Here is a 16783-nt window from a genome sequence, read left to right on the forward strand (position 1 = left end):
TGTGTTCATAAACCTAAAAGCTCACAGTCTCTGAGCTAATAAAGATTCGACCCTTCTATGGCCCCGTCAGTTTCACTCACCTCTGTCACGGTCATCACATCATTTACTCCTCACCATCTTCGCTTAAGGAAGGACCTACTACTGCTTTTGTAAACCCCCTGCAAATGTTTATTTACTCTACCACACAGCAAGGCACGAAAATAACTTGGCATTGAAACAACCATATCAGGAAATTCAAACGTGAACTCATGTCCTGTCTTAGCCCCCTGCATGGCCTGATATCACCGTTATTCTCCCAGTTCTTGTCTAGTGTCAATGCCATTTCCCAGGGCAACCTCATCTGGTAGGGTCTCCTTTGAACTCATATTGAAAAGATTTTGAATATGGAATATGGATTTTGAAAAGGACAGCTAACATTTATCCAGCTGAAGGTCACTTCCAAGCAAAGTTCTCTATACACAATATCTCTTTAACCATACTGCCCCATTTTACAGATAAAAAAGTTGAGGCTGAGAAACTAAGCCCCTTGGCCAAGATTGCCCGGAGACTTAAACAGAGATCCAACTCGAAAAATCCCTGCTCTTCATGCTGAAGGCAATCCCAGTTTTTCAAACTGGCGAATGGAATCCCGCGCAGAGCACTAAAGCCCGTTTGTATAATTGTGACACTCCTAGGAGGAGGCAGGCCCACAAAGGCTGGAGAGCTATAAACCTGTAAACTGTTGGGTAGCCCGGAGACCGACTCTATGAGGCCTCCCGATGGACAGACACCCAGAAGCAAGGCGTCGTCTCCCGATCCACACTGAGCAGGCAGCTGGCCCCACCAGCTGGTGGGCCTCATGTCCAATTCCCAGAACCAATCCCCAAGATCCTGGACCCCCCGGCACCCTGGGGGACTAGAGCCAGAGCCAAAGGAAATGGAAGCAGACGGGCAAATGATTTTAGAGGGACACACTTCTTTCTTATCTGTTCGTCTTTAAGGACAAGCTTTACATACACAGAGTATAGAAGTGGCTTTATTCCTGAGTAATAAACTTTGGGGTTAAAAAAAAATAAATGACTACTACCGACTATTAAGAACAAGAAACAGGACTTAACAGTTCTGGCTCCAAGTCAAACACAGCACCACTGACTTACGCCCCACAGAGCACACTATCTTAGCTAATTTCTCTCCAGATGGCAGCTTGTACTTTTCCAGGCAGAATCTCATCTCCCCCAGCCTTGCCTCAGCTTTCTACAGCTCTTTGTGTTTCCCCAATGTCCTCTGTGCACAGAGGGCTTTGCAACACCTCCAAATTTACTGCCACCTACAGAATTAATTAGCAGACTGTTTATTCCCCCTTCACTGTTTGGAATATCTTAAGAAAAATAAGGCTTCCATTGGCCCATGGGTAGGTTCTCCACCCTGGGCTTCCATCCAATCAGCTCACCGGTGGTATAGTGTTTGCCCAGCTCCAACCCTGTGCCTGGCCCCCATCCAAGGCAAGTCTGTGCTGTGAGCCAGCCACTGGGTACCACGTGAAGGCCTTCCACCTCTGGGGTGCCTTAGTGAGAGGAGACTGCGCAGAGAGAAGGGCACAAGTGATCCAATAAAAAAGCAAGCGGCATTCAGTTAAGATAAAGCTTTCCTAGGAAAAAGAAAGGGTACAGAAGGACCAGCTGAACACACATTTTTCAGGACTTCTCCATGTGGCCCATACTTCAGAAGGAAAAAAAAAACAGGATGAAACGGAGGGGGAGACACAGCAAAAGAGAAAAAAGCAGGATCAGAGGGGCAGGAGGGCAGAAGAGAAGGAAAGAGAATGATCTGCATTTTTTTATTAAGCACTAACTTTATCAATTAACAAACACAACCTAAATACGCCTGTTATGTTCAACGATACAGGAGTTAAAGAGATAAAACAAGATCTCTCATCACAAAGACTTTAGAGATCCATCAGGGGAAACAAGCCAGCAAGCAACAGCAAGGGAAACAAATATGAAACTACGAAACCAACAGCAAGCGATGCACACAGGGATGTACAATCGTCCCCCCTTATCCGCGGGGATCACGCCAACACCCCCATGGATGCCTGAACCCGCGGATAGTACTGAACCCTGTGTATACTGTTTTTCCTATACATATGTACCTATGATAAAGTTTAATGTATAAATTAAGGCACAGGTAGAGATTAACAACAATGACGACCAATAAAATAGAACAATTGTAACGATATACTGTAATGTAAGTTATGGGAATGGCTCTGGGGTCATTATTAAGTCAAATAGGGTTGCTCAACACAAACAGTAAGATACCGAGATAGTCAATCTAATAACCAAGAAGGCGGCTAAATGACTAACGGACAAGACTATACAGCCGGAGACACTGGACAAAGGAATGATTTACATGCCCGGTGGCATGGAGCTGGATGGGGCGAGATTTCGTCACGCGGCTCAGAACGGCACCTAAGTGAAAATGTATGAATTGTTTATTTCTGGACTTTTCCATTTAACATTTTTGGATCATGGATGACTGCAGGTAACTGAAACCATGGAAAGCAAACCCACACTGAGGCTAAGGGGCGACTGCTGTAGTTCATTCTTCTACAGAGCCATTTAATGACGCAAGGACTGACGCGTTATTCTGGCTATGGAGTGGGCGTGAAGATGACACAGAAACCTCCCCCTGGAACCACTAAAACCAGCACCACCATGGATGCCCATACCCGACCAGGCCAACACACAGATGGATGCCATTATGGACGTGACAAGCCAACATGTGACATCTCACCTCAGGATGCTTCCTTTGCTATGTTACTGCTTTTCTGGTCTTGATGAATTTTTCCTAAACTATTTCAAAATCTTTTGACTACTCTTACGTCTTTATTCTTAAGTATTTAAAAGGGAGTCAAGCAATTAAATATGCAGTGCTAGTATTTATTCATAACAGGTGCTGGTATCGTGTCTACCTGATCGTCTAAATTTTCCTACATTAATTTTGCTGCAGAGGAAATTCCTGTCCTACCAGTGCACTAGTTAAGAAAATTCACTTTTTAGAAGTCACTCATCCTTCCACTTGTCATTCTTCCCACGCCCTGGCTTCAAATATGGTGGGAGGTCGGGATCAGAATTAAGAGATTCTTCAAATAAGAGATCATTCACCCACTCTAGCAGGTTACCCCAGGAAAAGAGTGGACAATCATCCTCTAGACCAGGACTATCCAAGAAAAACACAACTTTAAAATTTCTAGTAGTTACATTTCAAAACAACAAAACGGTTACATTACATTTAATAACCTACTTTATTAAGCCTACTACATTGAAAATATTACTTCAACATATAATCAATATAAAAATTATTAAGAGATAGCTTGGGCGGCCAGATGGCTCAGTTGGTTAGAGCGTGAGCTCTGAACAACAGGGTTGCCGGTTCAATTCCCACATGGGCCAGTGAGCTGTGCCCTCCACAACTAGATTGAAGGAGGACTTGGAGCGCATGGGCCCTGGAGAAACACACTGTTCCCCAATAATCTCCAATAAAAATTAAAAAAAAAAAAGAGCTTAGTTCTTCTCTTTCTTACTAAGCCTTTGAAATCTGGTCTGTAAGTTGTACGTACAGCACACATTCAAGGGCTCAGTGGGCACAGTGTGGCTTGTGGTCATAGTGGGCATCACAGCTACAGACCCTCTGGGGTAATGTGTGGCCAGGAGAGAACGAGGGTCCATATAGAATTTCCCGCCGCGCTGCCTGGGAGCCCCCGCCGCAGGGGTTCTGGATGCAGCGCCACAGCACACGTTTGCACACAGCTGGGGTGGTCTGCTCTCCGCCGCGGCCCTTTTCACCACAAGAAACCTGGCAGCCCCACGCTGCTCATGGCGGGAGAAAAAAAAAAAATTTCTGAAGTATGAGGGATTCCTGATCTCGTCAGTGCCCAATTCCACCATGCACTGAGCTGTCCTTCCCCCTTCAAGGGACAAACATGTCCTTTGACCTGTTGCAAATAGCCGCCTGGAATCAGGAGGACCTCTCCAGGGTCCTAAGTTTCCGATCCAGAAACCTAACCCCCTCAACGTAATGGAAAACACAAAATATTTATCAAGTACCTTCTGGGCACAAAAACCACGCGAGGCATGTCCAAACTCACTGTTAACTTCTAAGCCCAACCTGCTGAGCAGAGGTCCTTTTCTTTTGTGGATGTTCATGCCTTATTTAAAGGTCATTAAATCTCAGTGCCTGCACTAAGAGCAAGCATTTTTACCTACAGGAAACTGATCTTCCTGAGTTAATGCCAGCCCTCTTCGAAGTGCCAGAACCAAAGAATCCAAAATCAGCACTTAAGAATCTTAATGTCTACCAGCCCATCACACTGAGTCTTTACCACTCCAAAAATCCTAAAAGAATAATCACTGTTAGGGGATTTGCAGTGCCTCACATTTTCCTCAGGGTCCTTGTTGCTCTAAGCTGATACAGGAAGTTCTTGTTAACCCAATTTTTTCTCATAGCACCTTAAAACTGAAGCATGTTTACATTAGCTGATTCCTTAAAATTCATAGATGGGATGGATACAAAGCTTTATAGAGCTTAGTGGGAAGACACTGTGGAGGTAGAAGTGAGCTTGGCTTGCCATCTCAGGACCCGGTCTACCAGATCCCCCGGGAGCTTTGGGATGGCAGCAAGTCCCCTTAACTGTTAAGCTGGAAGGCTGGTTCTCCACCCAGGTCTTTTTCTCCTTCCCACTGCCATGATCTCTCACGGAGCTCAGACACTCTCCACACCTCCCCATTGGAAACAGAAAAGCCCCCCACCCAAGACATGTATTTTTAGCTGACAGGAGAGTCTGAGGGACAGCCCTGGCCTCCTGACACTAGGGAGGACGCTCAGCTCATTGCTTGTTCTTCTCCTGAGCGAGCATCCAACTGAAGGAAGACCTATGGAGAGCCAGGCCCCCCACCCCCGTGCCAGGAGCGGGGATGACCGAGTTCCAGAAGGGGCTTGCCCTCAAGAAGTTCAAGGCCTCGAAGGAGAAAGGCATACACATATGAGACGTGATCAAACAATACAGTGAATGCTTAAATTTTTAAAAATGTATTACAGTAAAAGACACATTGCCATTAAACCCCCTCAAAATACTCCCCCTCGCTTCAAACACACATATCCCATTGTTCTTGCCACTTTCTGAAGCAGTCTCGGAAGCCCTCTTCCATGAGTGTCTTTAGTTGCGCTGTCATGGCTACCTCCCTGTCCTGAATAATTTTGACTTTGGGGAAGAGCCAGAAGTCACACAGTGCCAGATCCAGTGAATAAGTAGATGAGGACATACTGTAATGTCTTTATTTGACAGAAATTGCCATATACCAGAAGCGATGTGTGACAGAGCGGTGTCATGATGGTGGATGGTTTATGGCACACTTTAAAACACACCTTCTCTCAACCGTAGCTCACACCTGGCCGACTGCATCCAACAAGTTGAAACTTGTCACACACTGTAACTAAGTATTGACGCACCTCTTCTCATATTGAAGAGGTAGATGGCACTTGCAGCAACATTCACCATATTTTATGATCACAACAGAAAGGCTCCGTGTCACACATCACTTCTGATACAGCACTTTCTGTCAAATAAAAACATTACGGTGTGTTCTCATCTACCTTATTCACCGGATCTGGCACCGTGCGACTTCTGGCTCTTCCCCAAAGTCAAAATAACCATGAAACGTAAACATTTTGAATTAATTCAGGACATCGTGGCAGCCACAACAGCACAACTAAAGACACTCACAACAGAGGACTTCCAGAACTGCTTCAGAAAGTGGCAAGAACGATGGGGTGTGTTCAAAGCAAGGGGGAGTATTTTGAGGGGGATTAATGGCAATGTGTCTTTTACTGTAATAAATGCTTTTATTTAAACATTCACCATATCTTTTGATCGTACCTCATAGATTCATAGAAGACCATGGGATTTTATGCCAGCAGAGAAGGTCCCACCAAAAGGCTTTCTAGAGATGATGGTGCCTGCGTTGAGCCAACTTAAAAAGCAAGCAGGACTAACCCAGAAGCGGAGAACAGACAGCTCAGCAAAGAGATTTGGGGTTGACACTTCTTGAGCTCTTATCAGGTGCCAGGCCCGTTGGAAACATGTACAGGAATTAACTTACTTAATCCTCATAACAGCCCTACCTGGTAGGTACTATTATTACCCCCACTTGACAGATGAGAAAACTGAGGCATGGAACAAGGTAGTAATAAATTGTTCAAGGTCATTCTGTTAGTAAGTGGCTGAGCAGACAATGCGAACCAGGGTGTCCTCACCACTATGCCTCTGTGCCAGCACTGGCAGGGGCACATTGCGTTTGTGTATCTGTGAGTGAAGGTTGCAACTTGAACCACCTGGGAGGCCGTGAAGGTAACTGAAAAGCAAGAGCCTTTGAATGAACGGAGTTGTGAGGACAGTGGACCACTGGATTGCAGAAGATCCATCCACATGCATCAAATTCAGTCATACCCAGTGCTCTTCAATCCAAACACAGGCACCCCTCTGGCAGCTGCCAATCTACATCCACCTCAAGAGCGAGTAGGTGAGGCTGGGGTGAGTGACAGGTGAGGAGGAAAAGGCAGAGCAGGGGACGGCGCCAGACCAAGAGGCTTGGACTACCTCCAGTGAACAGTGGGGAATCTCTGCAGGAGTGACACGATCAGACATGTCTTAGAGGAGCCACTGACCTCCATGGGGAAGAGGGTAAAGATGAGATGGCAGGGAGAGGGTGGGAAGTTCAGGAGAGAGGGCAAGGGGAGTGTATTAGTTCCCTAGGGCTGCCATAACAAAGTACCGCGAACTGCGTGGCTTAAAACAACAGTAACTCATTTTCTCACAGTTCTGGAGGCTAGAAGTCCAAAATGAAGGTGCGGACACCTTCCAGTGTCCCTCTGCAGCCCCTCTGGAAACTCTAGGGAAGAATCCTTCCTTGTCTCTTCCAGCTTCTGGTGGCCCCCACAATCTAAGCTTGTAGTTTCGTAGGTCCAATCTCCACCTCCATCATCACAGCCTTCTCGTGTTGTGCCTGTACCTCCCGATCTGAAATCACTGGATTCAGGGCCCACCCCATCCAGTACAACCTCCTCTGGATGAACTGCAAAGACCCTCGATCCAAATAAGGTCACACTCTGAGGTCCCAGTGGACATGAGTTTCGGGGGTAGGGGACAAACACTACTCAACGCACTACACAGAGCACAGTACGACTGAAGCGGGGAGACCAGGGGAAGTTATGCAGCACAGAACATAACGGTGAGAAGGGGGTGCTATCCTTTGAAAAGGAAAAGTGCAAAAATCAGAATACACACCTGTATTTATATCAACTCATACTGCAAGGATTCACGGGAAACCAAGAAAAGGCGTTACCTAAGGGTGTAGAAAGAATGGGGTAAACAGGATTAGAAGGAGAACAAGACTTCTTCGTGTGTACGTTAGTAGACACTTTACATCTTGAAAGCATGGAAAGGCACGAAATATGACTTCATCATTATCAAGTAAAAAACTCAGTCGCTGTGTTAGAAATCAGGACTGGATCGCCCCTAAGGGGGTGCTGACAGGAAGGGGGCACAGGGAAGGGGTGTGGCCGTGGATCTGAGCGCTGCTTACTGGGGTGTGTTGTTTACAAGAATTCATCGAGCTAGCTACCTAGGATCACGGATACTCTTCTGGATGCTTGCTGTATTTCAATTTCCTGTTTTTAAATGAGTATATATATACATATATACGTGTGTGTATATATGTACAAACACACACACACACATATATGCACACACACAAATGTCGGTTAACAGCTTCCTACCTGCAAAATGGGGCTATCACCCTATCTACAGCCACGCTCTCCTGCCTCACAACGTCGGTAATTCTAAGGGAGCTGTCACCATGCAAGTTTAATGTCATGGAATTTCACAGAACAAGTCCATATAACATGCTTTAGAAGATCATCTTTTTTGCCTACAAAAGAAAAAAAGAAAAGGAAAAGAAAATGTGGATCCACCAATGTTTTGATTAGTGCTGTCTTTGTTTCAAAGGAGATTGAGCCCCCACTGTCAAAGGCTGAAATTTTAGCTGCAAGCAGGGGGAGGGAGGGGTTCCCGAAAATATTTTTATGTTTTTCTCACTGAAACCAAATACCAAAAATGGATTTTCCACAAGAAGTGGCGGGAGGAGGGGCAGCCTGTCTTAGCATGGCAGCCTGCACACGTCGGCACAGCCCAGCCGCTTGTTCCAGCCACCTACATGCCTCCCCGTAATGGAAACACCAGATTTAAACAGGTGTCATAACAGTAAAAGGGCCCCATAAATGGGAAACCCAGAAGGCTTTGCGGGGCTGGACAGCTGGTGGGAGAGTGAGGGTTACAGACCTAAGTGGTCCCCAGACTTCCGGAGTCTGCTCGACTTCGCCTCACACACACTTAAACATCCATTTGCCTCCACGAGCACACACACACCACATATATAAAACCTCTCAACAGGAAATTTCTTCCATTCTTAAATGGTGTTGCCTAAATAAAATACCTTTGACTGAGGACTGTGAGCTATTGGATCCCATTAAATGAGAGAACAGAGAACGGGTTGGTTCTCAGTCGAGCAGGGGACATGAGCACACTGGACTTCTCAGTAGAGGAAGGTAAAATAGAAGGGGCTGGAGAACGTAGTGGCCTTGGAAGAGACAGAATATTGGCGGGGATTCAGCCGATCGCAGCCCCCTAACCACCCAAACCCTCCCACCAGCTGAGGAGCACGGATTCCATGCGTCCACGAAATCCATATTGAGTGGCCTCGCTTGCATCATCTCTCTCTGTTTCCCCACTTTCTCATCTGTAAAATAGGATAACAATACCCACCTTGCCAGGACTTTTTAATAACGTGCACAGGAGCAAAGATGCCCAGCACAAAAGAAGTAGCCCATGTAACAATCATCGTCATAACACCATTTATAAAAATATTGATTATTTACTTGTAAAAAGAAATGACTCCTCAGTCTTTGCCCAGGAGAAAGCATAAAATGAAGGACAGCATGTAATCTGCAAATCTCACTAATTCTCCAAAAAAGTTCAGTAAGAAATGTGCAGAAGGGCCTGCAAAATGATATTGAAAATGAAAACAGGTGGGAAGATGGGAATAAAACTGAATTATCTTCCTGTGTTAGTCGGACAGGGCTGCCGCAACAAAATCCCACAAACCAAGTGGCTTACACCACAGAAATTTATTTTCTTCCTTCTGGAGGCTGCAAGTCTGAGGTCAAGGTGTCGGCAGGTTGGTTTCTCCTGAGGCCTCTCTCCTTGGCCTGGAGATGGTCATCTTCTTACTGTGTCCTCACACGGTCTTTCCTCTGTGCTCGAGCATCTCTGATGTCTCTGCACGTGTCCCAATTTCCTCTTCTTATAAGGACACCAGTCAGATTGGATGAGGGCCCATTCTAATGGCCTCATTTTAATTTGCTCTCCTCTTTAAAGGCCCTATCTCACAATCAGTCATGTTCTGAGGTACCTGCGGTTAAGGCCTCAACATATGAAGACATAATCCAGCCTATAACACTATCCTACACCAAAATTTGAAATGTTGAATTGGGTGTTTACAGAACTAAACAATCCATATGACACGAAGGACAGATGAAGAAGCAGAGAAGTTCTGCTGGAAAGAGCTACTGGAATGAGGGAGACTGACAGCCAGTGCAAATGGTTATGGGTGAGGGGGGTGGCTTTATGTCCCCAGAGGGCAGAGTCAGCATCGGTGGGAAGTTTCAGGGAGGCAGAGCTCCATTCCCTGCAGGGAACAACTTCTAACAATTCATTTGCTCAAGCAAGGACAAGGCCATCCAGCTTCAGCCTCAACAGACTGCCTTTCCTCCCCTCCTTTGGTGTTAACAAAGGCCAGCCTATGTGTATCTCGTGTCACCCTTATACCCTAGGAGTGGGCACTGCTCCAGCATCACTCCACAGAGGGACCAGAGAGGGCCAGCCTCCAAAAGGACAAGTGACTTGGCTAATCCGTGTCAGGGCCAGGACTGAAACCCAGACCCTCTGACTCTGGGACTTCTGTTCTAACCCAGGCTCCACGATGGGAACCACAACAAAGGCTTGGGTAACATTTCTCTGCCAAGGTGTCGCAGAGAAGATTCCTGGGGTGGGAGGGCCTTATCAATCCTTCGTACTCTAAAACCCCATCTAGAGGCAATCCCAGTAGAAGAGCAGGTGCAGAAAGACCACCAAGGAATGACTCTCAAGGGTGAAGTGGCCTCCTTGAAACCGACCACAACCCAATTCTGTGACATTCTGGAAAAGGCAAAACTATGGAGATGGTGAAAGGGTCAGTGGTTGCCAGGGGTTGAAAGGAAGCAGAGATGAATAGGCGAGCACAGAAGACTTTCAGGGCACTGAAACTATTCTGTATGATACTGTACTGGTGGATACATGTCATGATACATTTGTAAAAATTCGTAGGATGTACAACACCAAGCGAGAACCCTCATGGAAACTACAGACGCTGTGTGACGATGTGTTGATGTACATTCATCAACTGTAACAAATGCCCCACTCTGGTAGGGATGCTGGTGATGGGGGCGGCTGTGCATGGTGAAGGCAAGGGGTATATGGGAAATCTCAGGAACCGCCTCTTAATTTTGCTATGAATCTAAAACCACTCTAAAAAATAGTCCATTAACAAAAACAAAATAGCCATAACAGGACACCTACAACTACTTCACCGGCTCATGTACCAGAACTCTTCATGTTGCACATCTCATTCACCTTTTAAACTTTTGGTTCGTAAAATCAAAGACACAACATTGGAAGCTGGAAAGGCCCTCGGAAGCAATGTGCTTCAACCTCATGGTCTCATGGATGAGGACTCCAAACAAAATTGTTTCTTGTTTTATTTATTTGTTTTGTTCTGGGGTATGTTAAGGATTTAAGACATAAGCCAATGATAGTGTAAAAGCTTAAAACAATGTTTACAATAATAAACACAAAAAGTTCAGTAAAAAAAGCAAAGAGAGAAAGATTCAATTAACATCAACAGAACAAAATTAAATGATTAAGACCCGGTGCTGATTAGTCTGTGTTGAGTCTGACGTATATAGGAACTGATCAGGACTTTTGGGAGGCACTCTGGTGATTCAAATCAAGAGCCATTTTTTATAAATGTCATATTTAATGACAGATGTACTTCTCAGATAGTACATCCTGAGAATTTATTCTGAGAAAAATAAACTTCAAGACTCTTAAAATAGTGATTAAAAAAAAGAATACAACATAAATATTCAATTACAGGAGGATGATTAAGCAAATGATCAGCTCGCTGGAATATGTGACCGTCATAAATAACGACAAGTATGGGGACAACATGGCTACACTATAGATGGTGATGACACAATGTTTCGTGAAAAGAAACAGAATACAAACCTGTATCTATGTAAGAGTTATAAATATGTAAAAGGTGATGGAAAATATGGATAAGAAAGAACAACAACAACAACAAAAATCCAAAAACAACCAATGAGTTCCCATAGCAGCAATGTAGGAGAATGTCTTCTCTTAAATGTACTTGATTGTTGGCGACGGGGAAAATGGTCAATAGGAAGGCGGGAGAGGAGAAGCCTGAGAAGCCGCAGTGCGTTGGAGCCGCTGGAGTCGCAGCGCAGAGAAGCGATCAGCTGAAGAAGCAGCTGCAGACGTCCCAACAAAGCCTACGAAGATCTCCAAGTTTGGATTTGCAATAGGTATTCAGACGACAAAGAAAGCCTCAGCCATATCCATCAAACTTGGATCAGGTAAGCCTAAAGAAACTGTTTCAATTCTTGCATCAAAAACGCTTTCAAGTAGCCGCAGCTTTTAATGAAGATGAAAATAGTGAACTAGAGAAAATGCCTCCAGAAGCAAAGATGAGAATGAAGAATCCTGGAAGGGATACACCAACATCAGCAAGACCAAACTCCTTCAGTAAAGGAAAGCATGCGTTTTCGGATAATCAGAAGCTAAGGGAGAACATGAAATCTCATCTTGGAAATGTCCATGACCAAGAATTAAATGATGTGTTTTGAAATTGGGATGTGGGGTGGGGGTCAAGTTAAAAGGAAGTTTCCTTTTTAAAGAATGATGTAAGCCTATCTTTGGAGCCACTTTTTTTTTTATGATTGAGTGGTACACTAATAAATGAGTTTCAAATTTAAATAATAATAATAAATAAATGTACTTGATTGTTCTTACAACCATGCAGTAAATAAAAAAAATACATTTTAAAGAGTCAGCTGGTCCGTCTGCAGTACAAAGTCCCTTCAGATGCCACATGCGTAACCCAGCTCTACCTGCTTGCCTCCACCTAGCACAATAGTTTGGGAATGCCAAAGCAGAGGCCTGGACCCCTTATCCTTGAGGTTTCACTTTCCCTAGAACCAGTCACCTTTATCCCTTCCTCCATGATCATGGGGAATAAAGGCTAGTCTCTCAATCCTGGCCCCCCACATGCTACCAGCCATCCTCCAGGCACCCTCCTCCATGAAGACCCCTTCATCATTCTTTGTCTCACTTCCTGCTTGTACTGTGGCACAGTCTTACCTCCCAGCCAAATTGCATTCTCCTGAAATCCCAGAACTCAGCCTCTCACGCTTTCTACCTGTCATACCACCCTCAGGATCTTCCATGATTTTCTACCCAAAGACTCTCAGTTTCCAGGCACAAATTCTTCCCCATCCATCTGCAGGACAGGTCCTGAGCCTCTCGGCCCCCAAACCCCCGTGACCCTTCACAAAGCCCAGGCCTGGAAGAGCCCACCTCGAAATCAAACACGTGTTGGTGTAATGCTCTTGGATTTTTTTCTGTTTTCTGGTTTCTGTTGACTTGCCGATTCCAACCTGCTTGCCTGGCTGCTTGCTCACAGCTATGCACTGAATGTTATCCTCCAAAAATTCAGACTGAAGCCCCAACCCCCAGTGTGACGGTATTTGGAGGTGGGGCCTTTGGGAGGTAAACAGATTTAGATGAGGTCATGAGGGTGGAGACCTCATGATAGAATCGATGCCCTTATAAAAAGAGAACAAGATTTGAGATCGCTGTGTGTGCGTGCGTGCATGCGTGCACCAAGGAAAGGCTATGCGAGGACATACCTAGGAAGAAGGCTCTCACCAAGAACCCGACCATCCAGGCCTCTCAGGACTTCCAGCCTCCAGAACCGTGAGAAATAAATGTTTGCTGTTTAAGCCACCCAGTCTATGATATTTAGTTACAGCAACCCAAACGAAGACACCCACCCTTCTTCTCCCTCGGAGTGCATGCTGCCTAATTTTGGCTCCTGCTATAGCATCAGATTCAGCCTGGCTGAAGACTGCTCACCAGCAGCTAAGAGACTCATTCTTCTTGCCAGCGGGTCCTTAGGGAATTTGCCTGTCTCTAGTGTCTCCTAAGAATGGGCCTCTTTTACCTTGGGCTTCTCATCCCTTAGTTACCACCCTCCATAGCCCACTATCTTGGCAAAGACCTGTGCACCATGCATATGTACTGACTGCTGATGTGGGTAAATTGGGGCACATTTATCGTAACAGCAACTCGTCCAGTGGTGCCATGGGCAAAGCCAGGATAAATTTGCCTGAGCCCCTGCCCTCTAAAGAGTTTGCAGTCTAGGTAGAGTTTGCTGAAACACAAGGCAGACTCTGCTAACACATTGAAAAGAGCCATCAAACATTAGGACATCAAGGGTTTTTCCGATCCACCATCTGCGGTGGAATCGCCGTCAAGATGCAGATTTCCGTGAAAACTCTTACTGGGAAGACCATCACCCTCGAGGTTGAACCCTCGGATACAATAGAAAATGTAAAAGCCAAGATCCAGGATAAAGAAGGAATTCCTCCTGATCAGCAAAGACTGATCTTTGCAGGCAAGCAACTGGAAGATGGATGCACTGTGTCTGACTACAACATTCAACAGGAGTCCACTCTTCATCTTGTGTTGAGACTTCGTGGTGATGCTAAGAAAAGGAAGAAGTCTTACACCACTCCCAAGAAGAATAAGCATAAGAGAAAGAAGGGTAAGCTGGCTGTCCTGAAATACTATAAGGTGGATGAGAATGGCAAAAGCAGTCGCCTTCATCGGGAGTGCTCTTCAGATGAATGTGGTGCTGGAGTTTGTATGGCCAGTCACTTTGACAGACATTATTGTGGCAAATGTCGTCTGACCCACTGCTTCAACACCCCAGAAGACAAGTAGTTGTATATGGGGTAATAAAAGACATGAACATTAAAAAAAAGAAAAACAAACAAACATTAGGACATCAAGGAAACTGCATGAAGATGGCTGATTTCAACCAGACCTGGAAAAAGAGGTAGGTTTTGATGAGCAAACATGGGAAGAGTCTAGATCTAGAAACAATGTGAGAGGGGGAAAAAAATAGATAGAGAATAGGATATATTCCAGAGCAAAAGGGACTCCTATTTCATTGGCTCAGAGTATTTAAGAAAGGAGTTCTGGGAAATAAAATGGGAAAGCAGGGCTGGGACCCCAGGGCTAGAAAGAGCCTTTGAAAGTTTCAAATGCATCACCATGACACATTAGAGCTAAGCTTTAGGAAAAATCAAATCTCTTAGCAGTAAGTACACATCTATGCTACATGTCCTTATTGATTTCAACAGGCAGTCAATGACATAGTTGGACACTATTTTGCATTGAATTGTGTCCCCCAAACAGATATGTTTAAATCCTAACCCCAAGTACCTACGCGTATGAATGTGACCTTATTTGGAAATTGGGTCTTTGCAAATACAATCAACTGACTGTATGAAATTATGGAACTAGGGTGGGCCCTACATCGAACAGCTGGTATCTTTTATAAGAGAAAGGAGGAGGTTTAGAAAGAGACACACATCCACTAGACAAGAGGCCATGTGAAAAAGAAGGCTGACACTGGATATTGTCACCAGACCAGGAACAGCTGGGGCCAGCAGAACCTGGAAGAAGCAGGAAAAGATTCTTCCCTAGAGCCTTCAGAGGGAGCATATCAACACCTTGATTTTGAACTTCTAACATCCAGAACTGTAAGAATAAGTTTCCATTGCCTGAGGCTACCCAGTTTGAGACAACTTTTATAGCAACCCTGGGAAACTAACAGGCATGAATTAAGCTTGCCTTGAAAATCATCAATGCTTCAGGACCTTCAGAGATGATGGCACAGTTCATGAACGAGGCAGGGAGTCTAGAGAGAAGCTGAAGTCATGAGGCACAACCATCGGAACTGGGGATGTAAGATCAGTCTCTAGGTGGAGCACGGGGAAGGAAATCAAGAGGAGGATGCAGTCAACCCTCCAAAGTCAACAACTTTCCGATGACTGAGGGTCTTGGTTCAATCCTCGCCTGAAAGGATCCATCAACAATGAGGCTAATCCTTCCATTGATATTTAATCACTGGGATTCTTGGCTGCCCCCAGGGGCTTTCTCGTCTTTGTTCATTCAGGCAGAACCCACATATTCTTAATTCTTCCCATGGTCCTTACCATTAAGAGGAGCACTTCCCATTAATCGCCATGTGTAAGTGGATTGGAAAACAAAAAGCAGATGACTTGAAAAACATAAGTGTCCACTAGTCAACTCCTATCTAAAGGTGAATGTTCCATTTAATTACTTCAATGTTTCTGATTAAGAAAACAACCCCTATTCATTGTAAAATCTTTCAAAGTTAGAGAAATTTTTGCATAAGAAAATCAAAATCTCCCTTAAAGTCAACACTAAAAGACATTTAAGTGTTGGTATTTTGGCTATATTTACTATTAGTACATGATGTAACTAAGAGAAACACTTTATAATTAAAGAAAAAAACTTTGAAGATGAGATATTTGGGAAGAATCACCCAGACAAAGAAAATAAGGGGAAAACACACACACACACACACACACACACACACACACATACACACACACACACACACACACACACACAGAACACCTGAGAGAAAAAGGGAGAAAAGTGAGCCCAAGTAACGAAAGTCCTTTAACCATTTTAACAGTGCTAGAGGTCAGAGGGATTTTATTCAAATCAAAGGAGAAAATCAAAGATGTGAATCTTTAAAAAAAAAAGATATGAATCTCATAGCAGTCTTAAGTCAGTTGCAATAATACCCAAGGTATAAAACTATTAAACTTGACTCATGTCCTAATTAAGCTCTTCAATTCAGAATTCCACAAAATAACTTTTCCAAGTTGGAAAACCTGTACCTTAATATTTCCTAGAAAGATTTCCATTTTTTCCCAAATTATGGTTTTCTAGCCACCATAACACAGCAACCAATTCCATACCTTATGCAGTTGGGACAGTCTCCCCAAATCCTGTAACTGCCTGTGGGCTGGGCCCAAGAATGTCAGAGTGGCTGGCTCCATGTGATACAAAAAACCTAAAGTCCTACTGTATACTGCTAGTTGCTAGGAGGCCCATAAATTCACTTTTCCTGACTCGGATGGGAATCAGAACTGCTGTTATCACAGAATGAGAAGACACGAGTTACTGCAATTAAAATTCAGAGGAATAATTCTAGCCCTTCTCTGTCTAAGCAGCTAGGTTAACTAGTCCTGGTTTAAGAATGGGCCATTCCTGTGAATTTCTAGTTTTTGGCAAGAAAATTCCAAATTCCTTATACCTACCTACAACTTTCACAAATAAAGTCCCCCTGTTTCTGACCCCATTTCCTCGAAGAAAGAGAAGGTCATTTGGACATTCTTACTTGAAGTGAGCTGAAATCATGCAACAGGTTCCCACAAACCTTTTTTAAGATCATTTGCTACAATTGTTTAGGGT

The 16783-nt window shown here is 44.5% G+C and overlaps 1 protein-coding gene, 1 non-coding gene and 1 pseudogene across 2 annotated transcripts; all 3 read left to right on the forward strand.

Moving 5' to 3' along the window:
- Window positions 1-3719: 3719 nt before the first annotated feature.
- Window positions 3720-3835, forward strand: LOC117014681 (small nucleolar RNA SNORA76). The gene has a single exon (XR_004421583.1). It is a non-coding gene; the product is annotated as a small nucleolar RNA SNORA76 (small nucleolar RNA).
- Window positions 3836-11577: 7742 nt separating this feature from the next.
- Window positions 11578-11954, forward strand: LOC117030964 (PEST proteolytic signal-containing nuclear protein-like; annotated as a pseudogene).
- Window positions 11955-13741: 1787 nt separating this feature from the next.
- Window positions 13742-14209, forward strand: LOC117030955 (ubiquitin-40S ribosomal protein S27a-like). Its single transcript, XM_033121224.1, has one exon. The coding sequence runs from the start codon at window positions 13742-13744 to the stop codon at window positions 14207-14209; it is 468 nt and encodes a 155-aa protein (XP_032977115.1).
- The last annotated feature ends 2574 nt before the right edge of the window (window positions 14210-16783 follow it).

Source organism: Rhinolophus ferrumequinum, chromosome 2 (assembly GCF_004115265.2).
Source record: "Rhinolophus ferrumequinum isolate MPI-CBG mRhiFer1 chromosome 2, mRhiFer1_v1.p, whole genome shotgun sequence".
NCBI classification, from domain to species: Eukaryota; Metazoa; Chordata; class Mammalia; order Chiroptera; family Rhinolophidae; genus Rhinolophus; species Rhinolophus ferrumequinum.